The sequence below is a fragment of the Lytechinus variegatus genome, chromosome 3 (genome assembly GCF_018143015.1).
Source record: "Lytechinus variegatus isolate NC3 chromosome 3, Lvar_3.0, whole genome shotgun sequence".
Lineage (NCBI taxonomy): Eukaryota > Metazoa > Echinodermata > Echinoidea > Temnopleuroida > Toxopneustidae > Lytechinus > Lytechinus variegatus.
This window is the reverse complement of record NC_054742.1, coordinates 37575065-37596704: the sequence shown is the minus strand read 5'-3', so window position 1 is coordinate 37596704 and position 21640 is coordinate 37575065. Positions and strand designations below refer to the sequence as shown.

Genomic DNA, 21640 nt, shown 5'->3' with positions numbered 1-21640 from the left:
GCGACTTTGACACAAAAAGGTAAAATGTTCAGCATAGTGAAATAATAAAAATGTGACCTACATAGACAGTGCTCTCACTGACATATAGTGGCTTCATTTGAAGTTTAAGAACTGGGTTTGATATCATAGATTATTTTGCCATTAAAGCAAAAATATTGACTTTACCACATAAATAAGGGAAGGGAGCTGTGCCTATAAAATGAGATACAAGATCTTGTCACCCAAGCAATCCATGATTTGACCAAAATCAAATTTAAATTTGACAAAGAATAAAATAAAAGAGGCAATTCATCATTTACTGCCTTTTTAACTAAAAAAAAAATCCTGATTTGAAGTTATATGTCTCACAAAATAAAGATCACGTTTAAAAATACTTCAGTTTCATATTGTTGTTTATTTGCACGGATATTTTCTTTTGATTTTCTACCCTTGTATATATACAAAAATGGTGATCTTCCAAGGTGGACTTAAGAATGGAGAGATAGAGTCTCAGTACATACTAACCTAAATCTGTATGTGATAAGAGCAGTACAAATGCAGATACAGACTAAAGACAAGCACACTCCTATCAGGATGCCTTGCTGAAGAGTGCCTGTTGGGTTAGCTATAACAAAACAATCAAATAAATTAACATGACAGTCACCACCGCCAACATCATAATATTCTTCATCATTACTATCAACATCATAAACAACATCATTGTAATCATCATCATCATCACCTCCACCACAATTAATACATGGTAGAACTGATAATCTATTGCTTTCTCACATCAACACCTTCTAGGGAAGCATCAATGAATTCTGTGCTACTTTCAAAACTCCTCAATCTACCGTAATACATTGTATATATTCAAAAATATTACATAGATTACGTAGATTCGAATCAGTGATAGGTCGATACGCCATCACGTGATCATAGCTGCGAGGACCGCATTTGTTATATTCTAGGTTTTGACGTCACCTCAGTGAATATAACTGCGTTGTATTGTCAATTGCGGCGTTATATTCACTCAGGTGACGTCACTCGCTGCTTAGAAGTTGCGTAATCAGGTAGTTTATTTGATGTACGCGCTAGTGTTAATGTGACAATTGCATGAAGAACGCGCTTGATGTATTTTCCAATTTTTTTCTATCATGAAGTAGACGGTCAGAGCTGAAGCAAGAATTTCGGGTTGGAGCCAGATGATGAAGGCAATCTCTGATGTCGAATCCACGTAGACTATATAATATAACAGATATTGCCTGGTCTATCGTTTTAATAAATAACATTTCAACTCCCCTCCGAAGCTATATTTCCCCTTAGGACAACATTTTTCCTTGGGGAAAATATAACTTCGTCGGGGAGAGGAAATGTTATATTCTAACTCTAGGTAGGCAATATCTGTATAATATCTAATCCATTCTTGCTTTATTACGTAGAAATAACATCCCTGACTACTTAATTATTGAAAATTTACTTACTTTTATCGATATTAACAGGAAGAGTTTGTGCAGCTACAGCATCTGTAGGTGGACCATCACCGGCCTGGGTACCCGCCCTCACCTTGAAGTAATACTTGGTATCACTAGTCAAACTCTCAATTGTAGAATGATGCAGAGAACCTATAGAAATATAATTTGAAAACAAAAGCTCATGAGTTTTAGAACTACATAGGTCTCGCATATTGGTTGGTATAATATGACTGATATTTAATTTTTAAAAATTTCTACATTGACCTAAAAATGGAAAATATTTTATATATATACCTGAAGAGAGTGAAGCGCGAGCTAAATATATATATATATTTTACCTGAAACTGGACATTTCAAGGCAAATTTTGTAATCCTATTTGATATATAGACCTAAAAATGTTTAAAGCGCAAGCCACCCATATATTTTGACCTAGACATTTTTAGGCACATTTCATAATCCACGACAGTGCCATTTAGTCCTATCTACCTTGCAAATTTCAATATTACATTTTACCATCTCGGCGTACTAAACACACTTTGAAGTGTTTGAAAAAAAGGATTCGGAGGAATACATTCGTCAATGGTACTATATATCAACTACTTTCTTGCAAATTTATAGGGCTTCTTGCTAAATAACGGGTGCATTTACATTCAATCATTCAATTCATCCAAGAAATTCAGGAATGATCAAAACATATTTTGACAATAAAGTAAAGCGGTAGAAAATTTTGATAAAAAAATAAAGAAGTTTCTAATATAGTATAGCTAGCAAATATACAAATTGAAAAAAAGGCTCTCTAATTAACACCATCCTACCATATATTTTGTTTTTCTGACTTGTGTCTTTGTTGATTTATTCTTCTCTGTCTTCCTCTCTCATCTCTCTTTTTTTCAATCTTTATTTTTTCCTTTATCTTTTGTTGTTCAGAAAAAAGGACATATATTGACCAGCAGCAGGGCTGAATGGGTCAAATTAAAATATCAATACAAAGTATAAAAAAAACATAACAAGCACAGTAACTATAAATTTTGGCTATATACCATACCACTAAACTAATGGTTGAATAAACAGTCGTCACATCATTATCTTGTCTAATTTTTCTACACAACATGATTTTGACATAAAAATTTCAACTTGTCTTGCTAATTAATGTGAGAAGTAGCTGTCTCAAATTAGGTATAAAATACAGAGTACAACTTTGTTACTATTGATTCAGCCCAAGAAAGAATACTAAGTTGAACTTTCCTCACAAAAAAATATGCAGATAGAATTAACTAATGTCTATTGAGTTTGTTTCTATAGTAAAACAAAACATGTCATATTGAAATATCAATTACATAAAATGTTTTTAAAAAAGAGTAAAGGGCATTCTTTGCATAAAATTTGTTCAGGGAATGAATCTCTGCTCTTCATGGAAGAACAGTGTAAAAAAGGATGGGTGCTGAAAATCCATTATAACTATGACATGACACACACTGACATATCCCAAAATTATCAAAATTGAACCAGCAAAAGCAATATCATAAAGGATAAGAAAAATATCTGATAGGAATGTTGATAGGTAGAAGGTTGGAAGAGAATAGAAAAAGCCAGGGTGTGCTGTGAAGTCAAGTGGACAAGGAAGACTTGACACTGAATACTTGTATTGTGGAGGTCAAATGAGGTCATGACCCCAAGGTTGCATGGTATGTGACCTCCTGAGACATTGCAGGGCCCTGATAGAGGCAAGGAGAGATTCTCACCACCTGTTCTTCAATGTTACACACCAAGTATGTAAGGAAAAGTCAAGTACGACACATGCATGTAAACCTTGCAGATTGTCTTTGATACTGGTTTCCACATGACAGCTTTTAGAGCCTATCAAGGACTGTTACTGTTCACACCCACAAGTTAGAAGCGATCTCAAGATCATTAACCCCTAATACATAACAGGCTTACCCCTCAGCTGGCAATCTTATGTCTACACTTGTTATAGGGCAACTACAGGCTGCCAATTAGATTGTAATTTCTATACTTCTTCTTAAATTGAAAACTTATTACTAAAACAAACTAATTAAGATATAACTACAAATTATATTTAGGTAATAATGCACGAATAAAAAACATTATCATTCCAATTTTTGTATACTTGTGTTACACCTTTGGGGAAATAGTAATGAATTTATGTATTTACTTTCAATGGTATTTTGCTTCTTGGTTTAAAAAAAAGTTTAGAATCTCGGATGTAATTTCATGAGGTGGAGTCATACAGTTTCTGCATTAATAACCAGCCTGAACTACCAATTGCAGGACTAAGTCCTGATGAAACCACACTGTGATGTGGACTGAGATGGAGGTGACAGCTAACTTTACAGAAAGCTAATGTTATGCATATGCTAAAGTAGAATCAATAAAAGCCTCATTCCACTTTCATATGTAGGCAAATATGATTAGGTTTATGAGGTGTCCACGTGAAATCTAAGACAATGTGATGGTTCATCAAGAACCTCCAACTATATTAACTTGACAAAGTTACCTCAAGAAATGTGCTCCAGTTCATTTTTAAAAGAAATTACCCCACCCTAGGGACAGTGATTTTCCGCGATCGCGGAAAACGGACGGAATTCACGGAAATGGCCTTTTGAAACAGAAAGTGGCATTTAAAACAGAAAATCACAGAAATGTATTTTTCCTCAGAATACACAGAACAGCAACATAAATTACTGTAAAATCTCAACAAAACATGAATATTGAATGGCCACAATACCACACAAAATACGATCTCACTTCACCACAATCACGACAAAATCACATCTTGACTGCTCTTCACTCCTTCACACTCAATCGTAACCCTCGCCCCGGTCCTTCCACGGAATTGTCACTTTTCCATGTGTACAAAGTCTATGGGGAAACGGAATTGCCATTTTCTGACATACCGAAACGAAATTTAAGATTTTCTGAAGAGGAAAAGGCATTTTTTTAAATGGAAAATCACTGTCCCAACCATCCCCCCCCCCCAAAAAAAAAAATGAAGGAGAAAATTATGATTCTGTATCTATAAAGACTTCTTCCAAATAGACAATTGAGAGCTATCCCCCATTTACATGCACAGTACCAAGACTAGAAAAAAAATCTACAACCACCAAATACTGACATTGTCCACAAAAAATAAAACAAGATATACATTTATCACAAAATAAAGAATGTTCCAAGAACCCCAATGTTACAACCACCCTAATGTTACAACTGCACAAACCTATTGGACTCCAGACTAATCCAATCTGTTATGTTGGTTTGGGGTCTGTTCCATAGGTGTGACTGTTACATAAAAAGTAAAATAAAGCAATCTGCTAAAAATTTCTATTTCTACTGTTTGCTTCATTTCAGGTTAAGAGGGATGAAAATCTACATAGTGCATGCAAAGTTCAATTTCCATTCATTAAACTTTGCCAAGGCTGATAGGATCTGGTAGGAAAAGGTTGTGCAATCATGTTTCTCAGGCGTGTGTCCTTCAGTTCTCTGAAATGGCACTTCTCAACACTTCATAAATAACCATAAGGCATAGCATTTCCAAATATCTCCTCAATAATGAGAGGCTACTTTATATTATGTAATCATTATATGATAATCAACTACTGAAGCCTGAAGGTAAGCTGAGAGCCGCTTCCCAAGAACGGACAAGGAAGACAAAGGACAACAGATATACAATGTAATGTTTCAATTCAATTCAAAGTAGAAAAAAGATACACGTGCAAAATGCTGAGTAACAGTGAGGATGGAGCCACATAAAATCTATAAAAAATGAGAAAAGGGGAAAAATTTGAATACAATGCTGAAGGACGAAGCCACATTATACTGGCTCTTGACCTTTTATCTTCATGTAGATGGCATATGGCCAATTTGACCAGTGTCAGTCAGTCCACTTTAATTTGCTTACTGATCTATTTCATACTTCAGCATGCTTAGAATGAAATTCTATCTAGTAGAGGCCAGAGGGAGGCAAAATTCTATCTCAGATGACTCTCATCAGAACCTTGTGAGATTGGGATGTAATGGGACCAAAGACAACAGAAAAGTTACTCCCTTAAGGAGTGCAAAGATATCAGGATGACCTAGTCCTTCTAAACAGGTCAAAGTAAATATATCTTTTAGACATCTGACTTTACCAATGCAAATTTCCCTCTTGTATTACAAATAATGACTTTCCCCTAAAAAATTATATTAATTTATTTGGGAATATTCTACGATGTTAATATCAGTGTATTTGATTTATTATTATTAATATCTTCCATATTTGTTTATGATAATTCTTTATTTTGTGATTGCCTCAGAATGCCCTTTCTCTCTTCAGACCAAGAAGTTGGGACATGGGCTTTTTCTGAACAAATATTTGGTAATTGTATTTCGAGATGAATCCCAAGAATAGCTCACTAATTATGAATCCCAAGAAACAGCAAGCTAATTAAAGTATTTCATAATACATGTGCACAAGTTGCAGCCTAATTGTGATGTCACTCATACATGTTAATCCTGAGAGGTTGGTCAACCAAAGTGTACTCAACATCAATCATATTAGTGTTTCTCTTTCAAATTGATTACAAACCTCATTTAATCACTATAGTTTTCCAGGCATCTCACTGCTAGTTATACTGATAATCCTTTTAAATTGTTTCCATTTTTACTCGCCACCTATGCAATATTGTAAGTACGTGGTTGACATAACAGCCTTTCATGATAATGAACGTTGGCATATATTATAAAACGCAGAAATTGCATGACCAATTACAAATAATCTCAAGATTCGTCTGATCAGGATAGTTTGCTGGTTCAGATGTAGCCACACAAAGGTGAAAAAATGTAGTTACAGTAAACAATTATCATGAGAAAGTCAAGGTTGATTGTCACCCTATAATCATAGATCTAGATCTGGTACATTAACATAGACCTATCTTTGTGAAATAATGAAATCTTAGCTGAAAACTGACGACACTTATGATCACTAACACAGGAAAGGATGTGGAATAGTGCATTAATATTGCAAGAAAAAATACTTGACATTTGATGGAATTCTGTGTATATTTTGCTGATTTCTCAGCAATTTCTTTCAGAGCCATTTGGCACATATTTTTTTTTACTTTATACATACTAACACTTGGGTAGTCCTCTTAAAAAAAAAACTTTGGCAGATGAAGCTGGGCCTACTGACCTCCTTTCAAAGACCTTTACCACAGACCTTTTGATATCAGACAAACTCATCTCAACCACATAAAGAAAGTCAATTACATTAGTTAAGTATAGTCTTGTAGTCTACAGACTCTATTGATTCTTGTTCCAATAAAATGTACTTTAATCAACAAAAGGAAATTAAACTATATATCTCCTATCATCTAAAAGCTTACTTGTAATATTGGTAACCCCCCCCCAAAAAAAAAAACAAAACCAGCAAATAATAAATAAATAAATGTAGCTATTCAAGTTCATTACAAGATTATATTAATGTGCATGCATTGAAACAGTTATAACATGAAGGATATGAATAAAGAATTGCTTTTCTTTTAATGGTAGATAGATTTTACAATTTTGCATCGCATGAAAAAAAAATTAATCCTTTTTGATATAAAACCACTTCTCAAGCATGGAATGGGCTGATGAAACCTTTGCCTGTCACTTTCTGATATCCAATCTCTAAATTTGTGGGAAATTTGCCAAAGGGTAATTTTTTAAAGGAAAAAAATGTGTATTTCTGAGAGAGGGCAATAGATACCTTATGGGCAATTCCAAGCAAAAGCGGGCATTTCCCAAAATCTTTTAATTTAACAGAAGTTAATTGTTTTGTAAAATTTTCAGGGGGCTAATCTAAAGGACATCATTTTACATCATACAAAAATACAATATATGCAAACAAACATTGTATGAAGTGTTAAAATGTCAAATTTGATAACTCTTTAATAACTATTTTTAGCAAGAACAATATGTGGTACACTAAAATGGTTCAGGGTCTGTTAGCAAGGACTACATGAGAACACCCAGAGTATTCATTTATGTTCCAACCTCCACTTCCAATGTCAACTCCCCAGGAGACTACAAAGGCTACACTTACCACAAGATTGGGGCAGAACTGCTAGACAATAAGGTTACCAACCTTTGCTCTTGGTTTACACTGGGGATACCAGCATTTTCATCTCAAAAGCATACACACAGTCAATCAAAATATTCATGAATTCTTAATGGCAAATGCCTAAATCATTTATATATTATAATACAATAAAGGCATTCAACTTCCATGTTATTACAAGCTAAAGTAACTGACAGCAAGGGATATATGTGCAAAGGCAGCCATGCTTAAGAGTTGCATATCAATTTTTGCACTCAATTTTGTAACAGACAATTATAAATTTTCAGTGAGTTCAAAGACACAAGTGAAAATCTATTCAGGATTGACACTAAACACAGGGTGATTCAGGTTTGGTGTTGGTGCTGACGTTACAGTGAGAAGCACAATAAGATTGCCTTCCTAACACCTCATCAAGGTTTACTGGTTACGACTCAGGTCTTTCAATCAGATGGACGTGGGTTCGAATCAAAGCCATGGTGTGTTTTCCTTCAGCAAGAAATTTACCCACATTGTGCTGCACTCGACCCAGGTGAGGTGAACGGGTACCCAGTAAGATTTATTTCTTGAATGATTTAGCGCCTAAATGGTGGCTCAGCTACAGCCAGGGTAATAATATAATACCAAGTATCAAGCGCAGTAGAGTATATGTAATCATAGTAGCTGCGCTACATAAATGGAACATATTATTTATTATCTAAGTGTGAAATTATATAAGTTCATATTATCAATAGCTCTAAACTTTGTGAGATTCTAAATACCGAATTCATTTATGTTTGATGCTTTGCTGACATAAAAAGCAACCTGACACAGAAACCAAAAGGTCAACAATGAACTTTTAATTACCTAATCTCTAATTAGGAACAGAGAGGGAGTCAAGTTGTGTCATCACGACTGCTATCCAAATATCAAATGGTGCTAATTGGAGTATGAGCCTATCCAATTTAAATGGTTTTCCTCATCAAAGATGATCAAATCATAAGTAATAGGCCATTTGTAAATATATTGTTTCTGAATGGTGTATAAAACAGGTGACTACAGTCAAGCTCAGATTTGCTTGATCCAAACAACCCCTTTCCGGTTTCAATGGGAACAGTGCCCAATCACATTGCCCAATTAGGTTAAGTTACAGAACCAGTAGGGACATTGCAATTCCACCCCATGACCCCCTCCTAAGCTCTATCCTATCTAATCCCATGAATACAGGTCAAGTTCTTGACCCCCAATAGCCTCTGATCTCCTTCAGGCTCCCCCTGCATAACTAGCTCCACTTTCAGTATGGATGAAAAACTGGAGGATGTAGAACATTGCACTGGGTTGTTCTACATTATACCATACTGACATATATTCTGGGGCTATGACCTGTCCCCTGTAGTGATGTCACGCAAGACAAATGTAGCAAGTACCAACACCTCACAGAGAATAGTGTTGCATTTCAGCTACAATTCAAAAGCACAGTACATATTGTGAACTTTTGTCTGCAAATAAACATATTCTAATCAACAGCAAAATAAATAAAGTATAATAAAATACTAAAAACAAGTAGAGGGAGTGTATGAGGTCAATGACACCTAAATTGTGGGCCTACCAGTAGTAGCCACACGACCCATTTTAGCGCACTCTTCTCTGAAAAACCTTTCTTCTCTTCTATTTTCTCTTTTGCTGTCTTTAACCTTTGTTCTTCTCTGTTAAGCCTAGTCCATGCCCATCCAATAACCTGTGCTGTTATTAGATACTTAAAGGGAAAGTTCACCCTGAAGAAAACTTTGTTGTAAAAATAGCAGAAAAAATAGTAAAAAATATTGGTGAAGGTTTGAGGAAAATCTGTTAAAGAGTAAGAAAGTTATTAGAGTTCAAAGTTTTGGATTTGTGACGTCATAAACGAGCAGCTGCACCATGTGTTATGTAATATAAAATGCATGAATTTCAAATTTTTTATGGTTCCTGATAACTTAATTTTGTTTTCTATTCATGATCGGGTGTGAAATGATATGTCTATTGATATACAAAAGGTACAGTGAAAACAATTCTCAATTTTCTGAAAAAATGACATCTCATCGATTTTTTACCATTCGCTATGTAGGAATGCTTGATCGCATATTACGTCACAAATCAAATAATTGAAATTCTAATAACTTTTTTTAATTATTTGATGAATTTATCTCAAACCTTCGGCAATATTTTTTATTATTATTTCTGCTATTTATACAATAAACTTTTTCTCAGGGTGAAAACCCCTTTAAGATTAGAACATTATGAAGAACAGTACATGTGCCCATATGTATTCAAAAATGCATCTGCCAACAAGAGTGTCGCTAAGGCGAGCATATAATACACCCGCCTGTAACGCAGAAAATGGACTTATTGGTCAAGCAAGAAAAGTGGAAGGTGGCAACTTCACCTTAGACCTTCTGACCTCAAATTCAATAGAATTCTTAGGTTCCATGCTAGTATCATTCACACCAAATTATATGAGCCTTGGTTAAATTAAAACGGAAGTAATTGCGTTAACAAGAACTTTAGAAGGGTAAGATGAAAGCAGGTCACGGTAACCTTGACCTTTTCACCTAAAAATCAATAGACTTCCTGGGATCCATGCTGGTATCATATATACCAAAATATATGAGTCTAGGTTACATTAAACTGAAGTCATCGCGTTTACAAGGAAAAGTTAACGGACAGACAGACGGACTGACAGTCGGACACCTAGTGTGATACCATAATATGTCCTGTAGGATGGGCAACACCCTTTACTTCAGCTGTGCTCTATACCTATGCTACATGGATGACAGACCTAACAATAAACTCTTCTAAGATATCATTCTCATTATACTTTAAAACTGTTCAGGAATCCAGTTTTGAAGATCGCTTTGCTAGCATTCCCATTTGATCACCCAAAAGTGATTTTCAAAACCACTTCACGTAAAGCGGTCTTGTTGCATTCCTCTTACAGTGTGTGTGGAGGTGCATGCTCGAAATGTACGAAGATCACTTCCCAAAGAATGGTTGTGTCCTCACTTATGCTAAGACCAGTTTAACAAGGCAAAGCGATCTTCAAAACTACATCACGAGGTCGATTTCTGAACTGGTTGGAAGATCGCTTCCAAGCTGGCTTCGACCGTTCCATTACATGTTAAACTAGTTTCCACTAAACAAGTTTTAGGACGGTAGTGAGAACGGTGTCTTAGAGCCATTAATCAAAGTCAATCTGAAATTCTTTCTTCTCCTGTCATACCCCTCTATAAAGGTTTGGCAGGCCCTCAATTGAAGATGAATTACACACTATCCAACTGATAAAAGGGCAACTGCTTCTGTAGTCAGGCCATTTCAAAGGCGGTCGTGGAAGGTTGGGATATAAACTCAACAGGGTTTTTTTTTATCTTTCTTGGAAATTCTAACTTTCCTTTTTAGATCATACTAAAGCATGAATTCATATTTTCTTTTTACAAGACACCTGGAAAAAATCATTCACTATATTGAATTTGTGTGAGCTCTCCTCAAATACATTCACAATGAACTCCCTTGTTTACTTGTTGGTAGTATTTTTCATTTTGAAGATTTATACCCTTTTCATAAACCTATCCTCCAATTAGCCGCCTAAGAGTAATGCGGATAATTCAATAAAAATTGCGTTCACAAACTCCGAAAATAAGCCGCATTATTTTTACGAGCGCCCGTCCTGAAAAAGGCGGATAATCGTCATGACAACTGGACACGCCCCCTCCGATGCGGTTGTGTTGGAAAAGGGTGACCTTACCATGGCAATTATCCGCATTATTTGGAAATGCATTCATAAACTCAAAATCTTGTCCCGATGCTGCTATTATCCGCATAATAGCAGCATCAAATAATGCGTATAACTCTGGTCCTCCTCCAATTTTACGACCAAATTATGCTGCTATTAGCCGCATAATTGGGTTTATGAAAGGGGTATTATATTCACATGCACCTTACATTGTTGAGCCTGAACCCATTTCACAACACCTGATATCAATCTACAACTGATAAACTCAAAATATACATCTGCCATCAGTAGTGCTGTTATCAATAACCTCTTTATCGCTAGTCGATAATCGCATGTTTTTTGCCACTAGCGATAAATACCCGCTACTATGAAGGGAGATGACTAAATTTCCGCTATTGTGGAAAAGGGATGAAATTCACAGAAACGGCCTTTTGAAAGTGGCTTTCCCAACGGAAAATCAAAGAAATGTATTTTTCCTCAAAACTGCACAGAACAGCAACAGAAATTACTAAAAAATCTCAACAATATACAAATATTTCCTACTACTACAAAACACGATCTCACTTCGCTCTAATGACAAGATTCAAACATAGTGACTGCACTCTACTCCACTCGATCGTTCACAAGCGCAAGCTCAATTTAGCGACTACCCCCCCCCCCCCAACACGTATCAACTAATGTAGAAGGCAGCACACGGCCATGTATTGCTGCCCTCTACATTGGAAGATGTACAGCACAATATCAAATTGGAGAAAAAGGCGAAAGTCATTGACTGCTAAGAATGATGTCCAAAAACCCAAAAATTATCGATAAAACTTAATTCAACCCCAAAATAATGCCAATAACATGAAAGATGAGGATGTATTCATGCTAAATATGTTTGTTAAGATTTCATGAAATCATTTGCATTTAATGAACGTGGATTTTAAAGCGTTGTTGGTACAGTGGCAGATACAAATTTTGATCACACAAGTACATGTATATTGTGACATCGCTAATCAATGCATACAAAAATGTGTATTGATTATGTTCTTTTGTCGATAGTTATAAATATTGGTAACTTGTAGTGATATATCGACAGAGAATTTTCTTACTGATAACAGCACTAGCCATCTGATAATCAAATGCCATGATTTCAGAAGCTACAAATAATTATAGTATATTGTGATAATTGTGATAATGTGACATGACTCACAGCCAACTCATGACAGAATCTCACTTTTATAAATCATTCAGAACTTGTGCATGAAACCATAAGCATCCATCTAATCACTTTTTATTCAGTAGCTGATTGTAAAGGGTGTGTCCTATAATTTATTGATGTATGAATATGTCAAAAGATATCAATAAAATTCCATTTCAGTCTCTAGTCCATATCACAAGCATTTATTGTGAAAAATCAATGAATGGTTGACACAGGTCTCTTATCTTGTCACAAAGCTTTTGCAAACATGTTATATTTCTAACAATTTGGACTTTCATCCATGGAGATGTAAATGTCAAGATAACAAATTCAAAACACCTGATAATACTTGTTATAACAAATTTGTAATAACAGTTGTAAGCTACTGAGATCATTAAATCTGATTTGCTGAGAGTGAACTTGTTATAGAAATTGAGCAGTTGTTATCACAACAAGTCTTACAAGATGGGCATCAGGCGTTATTTGATCAGAATCTAGTTGTTATAATAAACAAATGGAAAGCCTCTGGCAGTCTCGCCTGAATTACACAATATAGCAGCAGTGCTGACTTTGAAACAGTGTTGAAACTACTTTTTATTTTTAGGGAGCCATTTTGAAAAAAAATGAGAGCCATTTTTTATTTTACCAGAGCCGTTTTCAGTTTTTGAGAGTCGTTATTGTTCATGATTCAGCGCATGGTTTTGCATCGTAGTTTTTCCTGCTTGTTTACAAATTCATTTAATGTTAAACATTGTTTATTTAATTGCTATTTATCTTTTCTTCATTGTTATCAAGTGTTAAATTATTATTTAATTCATTTTTGTTCATTTACATGTAGATCTAATGTTTATTTTTTGTCTCTTGTATATTAAATTAACTGGATGTTCTTTTTTGTCCATCAAATTGAATAGGATGAAGTTTATCAAATTTGAACAGAATTTGTATTCAGAGGAATCCTTTTCATAATTACTTTTGATAAAAACTTGAAAATTGTTTTATGACATATTGAATGCATCACAGCCTGACAGCTAACAACAACATGTCAACTATATCTCAAGCTAAGCTATGCCTACGCGCAGCCACTGAACACGGCACAGCTCTCAGTCAATCATCAACGCAACACACAGCTCACAGTCAATCGTCACCGCAACACAGGCAGGTATGAAACTGCATTAGCGCCAATACATGTATACACTCAGGTACTGACTGTTACTCACCACTTTGACCATGATCATGTGGCATAAGATGTGTGCAAAACAATCATTCATACTTGATTATGTCTATGTTTCATGAACTATATGTGTAGATCCATAAATTTTTGATGCCAATTCAACAAATACCCCCAAGTATGGCCAGTTCATTGACCTTAAATGACCTTTGATCTTGGTCATGTGACCTGAAACACGCACTGGATATTCTGGGATAAATGGTTACTCTTATGTCCAAGTTTCATTAACTAGATCTAAAACTGTTAAAGTTATGATGACAATTCCACAAATACCCCCAACATTATCAAAGTTTGTTTACCCTAAATGACCTTTGACCTTAGTCATGTAACTTGAAACTCAAGCAGGATATTCAGTAATACTTGATTACCCTTATGTCCAAGTTTCATGAACTAGCTCCATATACTTTCTAAGTTATGACATTTCAAAAACTAAACCTTGGTTAAGATTTCAATGTCGACGACGCTTCCCGTAAAAAAGGAAACCCATCTTTAGAGTGAATACATATCACAATCAATGCATATGTTTCCATCATAATATTAATGATAAATATTTATAAAGTGCTTCATACAAAACTTTCAAAGCACTGTGTACAAAAAGAAATATTCAAATAAATCATGAAATACCAAAACAAAAACTACAGAATGACAAGAACATACTTGCCAACTTTAGAAGAAAAAAAAGAGGAATCCATTTTTCATGCAGAGTAACGAGCGTGTGACATTTTGCGGAGGAAGGGTGTGGGGGTACCCCCCTGCCACAGTTAGAAATTTTTGGAATTTTAGAACGTGCAATGGAGGATTTTCCTTATCCAGTTTCCACACACTAAATTTGTAATTTTGGCTTTAAAATTCCACAGAAAAACTATATCCTTTGGCCATTCTAGCACTAGTCTGACGATTGTTGAGATGGACCTTACGTTTGCACACGTATTATGCACTTGCAGCGCGGTAGCCCAGGGAGCTCCAGCGCGGGCCAGAGCTCCCTGGGTTAGCAGCGCGGTATACTTGCACTCGCTACGTCGAAGCATGCATTGTATTTGCATTTGTTGTCGATCTAGCTGTGTTTGCACGCGCTCTGCAATGTGCGCGCCATGTGAGATGGGCAAAGTGAAAAACTATGTACAAGAGTGTGTTCAGTTGGTGGAAAAATAATGCTATTTGGGATATCGCGAACTTTATTTTGACATTTAATTTTCAAACAAATCTAGATCGTTTATGAGTGAACTTTTCATTTTACATTTGGTCTCAAAATTAAGAAAATAGCTGACATTCTAGTTATAGATATAGTGAATGAAAGACCATAAATCATTTTGGTGTGATAAAAATATAGCTTGGAATCCTAGCTTTCCATTTTTGTAGGACACACATTTCAATGCAATCATCTAGCAAACTAACACATACTACTGGTGAATGGTGAAGGGTATGGATCATGGGGGAGGGGGGAGTTACATCTTCTGTCTGATCAACCTCTTAACTCTCTTCCTCTCAGTATAAGAGGGAAAATTAGATATTGCAGGGTGACTGATTGGTTTAGGAGAGTAGAAAGGGGAATAAAGAGACGGGAGGGGTATAGATATATGATTTAATTGGTCCCTCTGATTTCTTAGGGGAGGGGAAGGGCATTACTCAGAAAAAAATTACCCTTGGGTAGGTGCTAGGTTAGAAGAGGGGGTCTCAAAACTAACAAAGTTAATTTAAAAGGGTCCTTTCCATTTCCTTATCAGGTGCAGGGCTGTGTTGAGCACAGAGTAGAGGGGTAACGGGGAGGGGGGTAAATTGTAGGTGAGGGTGAGGCACATAGATGACTCACCATCTTTCTGTTCATACTCCCAGCTCTCTTCAGGGAGGGATGGGTCTCTCTGATACATGACTGTATAGCGAGTGATGATCCCGTTGGGTATAGCAGGTGGTCTCCAACTGACTTCTACTGTGTTGGAGTTTACTGGGCTGGCCTGCACTGCTGATGGGGGGTCTGATGGTTCTGTGTCAATACAAGTAATAAAGGACGATTATAAAACCATATAAAAGGTGATGTTTATTTCACTAATAGTTCACTTAACGAAGAAAGAAATAGTACAATACCTCAACAGAGATGCTAAAAATTTCCATTTTTCAAAGCATCTTATCTTAATCTTCTTACCCCCAGCCCAATACATGTTAGAAAAAGGCCAGTACTTGTGATAAAATGTATATCACAATCTTATAAAGTATCCCTTTTGTTTGCAGTAATCACAAATCAATTATATGGTCAAAAATATTTATTAAAGAGAAAATGAGGTATGTGTTGCATCAAGAAAACATTTGGACGTGAGATATTTTTTTGTTATAAACAAAAGCAACAACAGCCATTCAATTGCAAAATTGAATGGCAAATACTCGGGTAAACCATTGCCTTTGAAAAGCTGGAGACATCATGTACAATTCCTATGTGGATTAGATAGAGCTTGGTATTCAGAGGATGTCAGCCTGAATTAAAACATGGTGACAATGCTCAGCAACATTTTGAATACCATCGAGATATGGTGAGACAAATCCTCACACTTATGCTAACAAATATTCATTATATACTACAAATCTCACAATTCAACAGTTCAATTACAAAGTGACATCTCATGATTTATGTATCAACTATTTCATTGTGATGTCATGTGTCAAAATAAACAAGTCCTGAGTTTGTATAACAACATCATGAGATGTTATTCAATACCAACATTCTTTAGAATAAGAATGGTTGATTGGCAGTTTCCTCTTTTATCATTTTGTAAAAAAAAAAAGCTTTTAGTTTTTGCCTCTGTAACATTTTTTGACACCCATATCTCATTGCCTTTGAACACAAAATGTTGCGGAGGTTTGTTCAGTCATGTCTGAACAAGGTTTAGTCTTACTATCTTCAAGCGTCATTGCTCGTGCTGTAGGGCTAAATGGACCTGGGTACGTCAACGTGCCAACAGATTGGATACGATAGGTGTACTCTGTAAATGGCTTCAGGTCCGTCAGCAGCAACTCATGTGTAGACCTGCATACCAGACAATCAATGGAAACACGAATGAGTCTTAGTTGTTAATGTTTTCTGTTAGGTTTTTACCAAGAAAAGAGGAAAGAATCTAGGCAGCAGAGATTTGAGGGACAAAGCATTCAATCAAAACTCAGGCATTACAGAAGTACATTCATAACCACAATACCGTTTTAGTAAAAAAGAATAAGTGTGTGGTTAAATGCAGAAAAGTATGATGGAATTTGGACTACAATGATTTACACTATTACAAAGCAGATTTTCTTTAAAATGATTTCTTTTATATACCATTTAGTTAAATACATAAAGACACATATAAAAGCAAAATTCGTGATTAATAATTTGTACTTGCGGACTGAGATATATTTCATACTAAATACAGAAAAACCTGCTTTAGCAGCTGTTTTTAAATGTCATACATTTTGATTTCCTAAAATAAATGTTCTCACCGGAAAATGTATTGCAAGAAGAATGTCCAAAACAATTATTTCATTATTACTCTTGATCAAACATTTCACTGTACATATTTTCAGAACCAAACACTATCCATATTGTTTAGGATTGATTTCAACTTACCCATCCACTTCCACAATGAATGATTGATTTGACCCCTTGACCTCATACTCAATCTTAAAAGCTGTGATCTTCTTGTTTGTGAGAGGTTCCTCCCACTGGATGAGGATGGTTCTCCCTGATTTACCAGTTCCATTGTAGTAGAAAGGGGGAGGTAAGGTATCCACGTTGGGGTTTATAATCACTGTGTCAGAAAGAGATTGAAAATGTACTATTTAGGCGACATCTTTACTCAAAATACTTTGACTATTTCATAATGCTAATCAAACTTATAAATGTTGCAAATTCTTTCCTTGGCACCCAGTAACAGGAAATTACATTAAAATTGAAGTTAACCTGACATAAGACTAACAGCATTTGCCACTTTGCCCACTTATTAAAAAAGCTCATTCGAGTATTTCCCTCCATTATAGCATGTATGTGTGCATCAAATCATTTATCATAGAAGATATATAAAAAATGGACATGTTATTTAATTCAAATTTTGTGACAATATGGCAAATCATAGAATTTATATTACATGAGGAGTGGCTTGCATGTTACATTACATAATTAACAATCCTTAGCTCTGTTATTTTCAATGGGTTTCCACTAAATCTTTATTCATGTTTTTAATTTTTCAGCTTTTATTGTTAAAAAAATTAATTTTAATGTTACACACCTGGTCTTACTAATGTCTTGATTGTTTGAGCAGACGGCCGGCCATCACCAAAGCTGTTAAATCCGAGAACATGTACATTGTACATTGTGTTTGGATCTACATAGAAAAAAAAGGAAAAAATTTCGATACTTGAAAGGTACCATTGAAAAACAGAATTATAATAAATTCCCTGATTTGAAGACGAAATGTCATTGTGATGTATTAAAAAAGTGATCAACTTTTCCCACCAAAGATAAACTAGTCAACTTTGCAATATTATTTTTTTAAATAATAATATTTGAATTTTGAAATGAATAACATCAAGGGTTTGCCCCCCCCCCCCCTCAATATCAAGTGACAAGACGTTCTGTAGAATCAACCTTAGGTGATAAATCTTTCAATTGGGATTTCCCCCATGAAGCAAGGGAGTTTGGGATATTGGGCTGGTTCCTGATTTAGTTTGTTATATAATTTGTTGCAAATTTTCTGATTTAAAATAGAAATTTCTTCATGATTTCTTCATTATAAATTCACCCTCTAGCTAAATTCTTTCGATCAATTAAATAACTTTTCATTTCTTGCACAACAATTATTTGTTGATAATCTGATTCAAATTGGTTTTCTCCAGGCTCCAGAGTGATTTGACTGTTAAGACAAATCTTCCAGAATATCTTTCATCATATCAATCCAGAAGATTTCTCTTAATTCGGTGTACTACATTCTGATTTAATAATGATAAATTTCGATGGATAAATTTTGCGATAATCTAAAACATCAATACATGACTACATTTTCTATTACTTTCTTGATGAAGTGTATTATCAATACAGTGATTTAGAAAAAAATCTGCATCAATTTTTTTTCCTATTATCAAATGAAACGTAAATCATGGGTGAAATGTATCACATCTAATTCAATGTTCTATCACCTTTGTAACACCATTGGTTTGATGATATTCCAATATACTCTAAAATATTAAACATCCCAATACAAAGTACTACGGACACTATACAATAATCTTTTAATTAAGAAATTTGTCAATAACGTTTAGAAATAAATTTTCAGCTTGACATAGCAGTTTATTCTGTTTCCAGTTTATCTTTGAATGAATCATGATTTAAGTATAAAATAATCATTGCAAGGAGAGGCTAATAACCCTCTGAAAAGATATTCATGAGATCCCAGATTTCTCACATCTACAACGGTGATCCAATGCATTAAAAATAAGCCTCGCTCAATCAGGCATGATATTTATTAAGGGAGTATACAAGCTATATACAAAAACACTCAAAGATTAAAAGCGTACCCCATTAAGACTCCGGTCCGATGAGCCATGATTCATCAGGGAGTTCTCAATACAGAAAACTTAATGAGAACAAATTCTAATATTTCACTTCATCTTGCCATCTATAAGCCAAAGACCGAGCATACATCAACCCCACACTATTCATATGTACATGTATATGAATACATGCAGCAAAAATGGCCTCGAGCATTTTTGACAGTGAGAGAATGGCCATACGTTGAACTGGACAAGCATTGGTCAAAGTAGAATTATTCAAATGAGACAGCGATGATCAACTAGAGTTTGTTGCGTGGGTGGGTGGAAGATTCTAGTTCAGGTCAAGTTTTTGAAATGTGCTATCAGGGGAAAAATATGTAGTGTTCTATAATCAAAGGACACACAATCATCATATGTTGCATGTACAAACCAAATGTAAATTCAATATGCCCAGTAATTTGATTTTCAAAAGTCAATCAGAAATGCAGGCAAAAATTTGTATGAGAAGATTATACCAAGTCCCTTCCACAGTGATAATTGATGAGAATTGATGAGAATTATAAATATTGAAAAAAGGGATAATCAATACAAACAAATATAAAACATATTGTAAATTACATTAACGTAACAAACAGTACATCAGCATAATTTGTTTCAAAACTATCTCTGTGTGTGCGACTATGGATAGGAACATAAACAATATAATTGGGCAGAAAATGTTCTTACTGTATCACTTGCAGTAATACTGGCTACCTTCTTCGATATTTTGTGATGAATTGATATAGAAGTTTATTTGCTATATTATGAGTTCAAATCTGTTTATTTTGTTTATAAGATGAATGTAAATCTAGATTATCTAAACAGGTTGTATGACAGTATCTGTGGAAATATTTTTCATTGTAATGTAATACCTGCACCAATATCATTCATACATGTTCATAAGCAAGCACAATAGACAAAATTCAATATAAAAAAAATTGTTCAAATCGCCCGAACCCAGGGAGGGAATATTCTTTATCATAAATATCTAGCATTTTACCAAAGGACCTTCTCACCCTTTACTCACAAAGCCTCTCATTCATAACTCTAAATTTACTGACGTCATTACATGCTTGGTGAGTGGTTTGTTTCTATTTCTCAACCCCCTTCCCCATCTCTGTCTCTACAAACACAGAATTGTACACACAAACAAAGACAAAAGGTTAGTCCTTTATGGTCATTTCTTGTTCAATATCATTAGGTCATCTCCTTCAGTTTACCTGACCCCCCCCCCTTCTTTCTGGGTCAAGGGCTTATGGCCAAGTCCATGATGAAAAAAAAAAAATCATGAGAAATCTTTGGCATTGTGCCAAAGAACAGGCAAGCAAAAAAGAGAGAGAGGACAATCAACACAAAATAGCCAGATAAACATCTCCTGCATGGGGCACCACAGGGGAAGATCGAAACAAGCTCACTACGCAAATGAAATTCAAAATGGTTGACCACTCAGAGGGTAGGCACAGAGAAAAAAAGCGGACAACAGATGGGTCATGGCTGCGTACAGCACCAAAGGTAATGCTACACACATGCACTCACATAGAAACAGCGAGGAGTGTGTTATGATGCTAAACAGCACTCAAACGCTTCTGCATGTTGTGCTTGCTGACGCAGAAGCACATACAATCAATTATGACAGACTTTATACGTAGTAAAAAACTATCAAAGGTAAATGAACTTAGAATCAATCATAAATGACGGCCAACAATGCCAAATGTTTACAACAGTATAAACAGAACTAGTAGTCTTATATGACATGTATTGTTTTTTTTCTTGTTGTTGTTGTTGTCAACACTAAACAGCAGCAAATAAGATGTGCCATTAAATAATTCCTAAGTGAATTCACATCTACTCAAGAAGTAAAAGAAACTGAAAAAATTACAACTAGTTTGAAGGTATACTACTTTAACGACAAGTCCACCCCAACAAAAAGTTGATTTTTATAAAAAGGAAAAAAAATCAACAAGCATAATACTGATAATTGCGTTCAAATCGGACGTAAAGTAAGAAAGTTATTACATTTTAAAGTTTCGCTAAATTTCATATAACAGTTATATGCACATCCTGGTCGGTCTGCAAATGAGGAGGCTGATGACGTCCCCAATTCACTATTTCTCTTGTATTTCATTATATGAAATAATCTAATTTTCTCCTCATTGTCAAGTGAACAATGATTAATCATTCCCTGAGCATGTGGAATTAGCATTGGTGGATACCATATGGGGACAGTCAAGTTGGTCCTTATTGCCAAAGGTGTTAAAAAAATGAAATATTGTATTCATATTTTTGTTGTCCATTTTGCATTTGCTGTCTGTCCTTATGTATATGTACTCACACCTTGTATATCATGTATATTGTGTTTCATGTGTTTGTAATGCTGGTGGAAAGCAAATT

At 35.0% G+C, this 21640-nt stretch overlaps 1 protein-coding gene across 1 annotated transcript in view; it reads right to left on the bottom strand.

The window, feature by feature from the left end:
- LOC121410929 (protogenin B-like) overlaps nucleotides 1-21640 on the bottom strand; it is a 100621-nt gene that overhangs the window by 4925 nt on the left and 74056 nt on the right. The window contains exons 11-16 of the mRNA XM_041603324.1: nucleotides 17950-18045; nucleotides 17292-17472; nucleotides 16588-16718; nucleotides 15513-15683; nucleotides 1464-1604; nucleotides 505-604 (exon numbers count right to left, since the gene is read on the bottom strand). Coding sequence (XP_041459258.1) covers nucleotides 505-604; nucleotides 1464-1604; nucleotides 15513-15683; nucleotides 16588-16718; nucleotides 17292-17472; nucleotides 17950-18045 — 820 coding nt within the window. The remainder of the gene's footprint in view (nucleotides 1-504; nucleotides 605-1463; nucleotides 1605-15512; nucleotides 15684-16587; nucleotides 16719-17291; nucleotides 17473-17949; nucleotides 18046-21640) is intronic.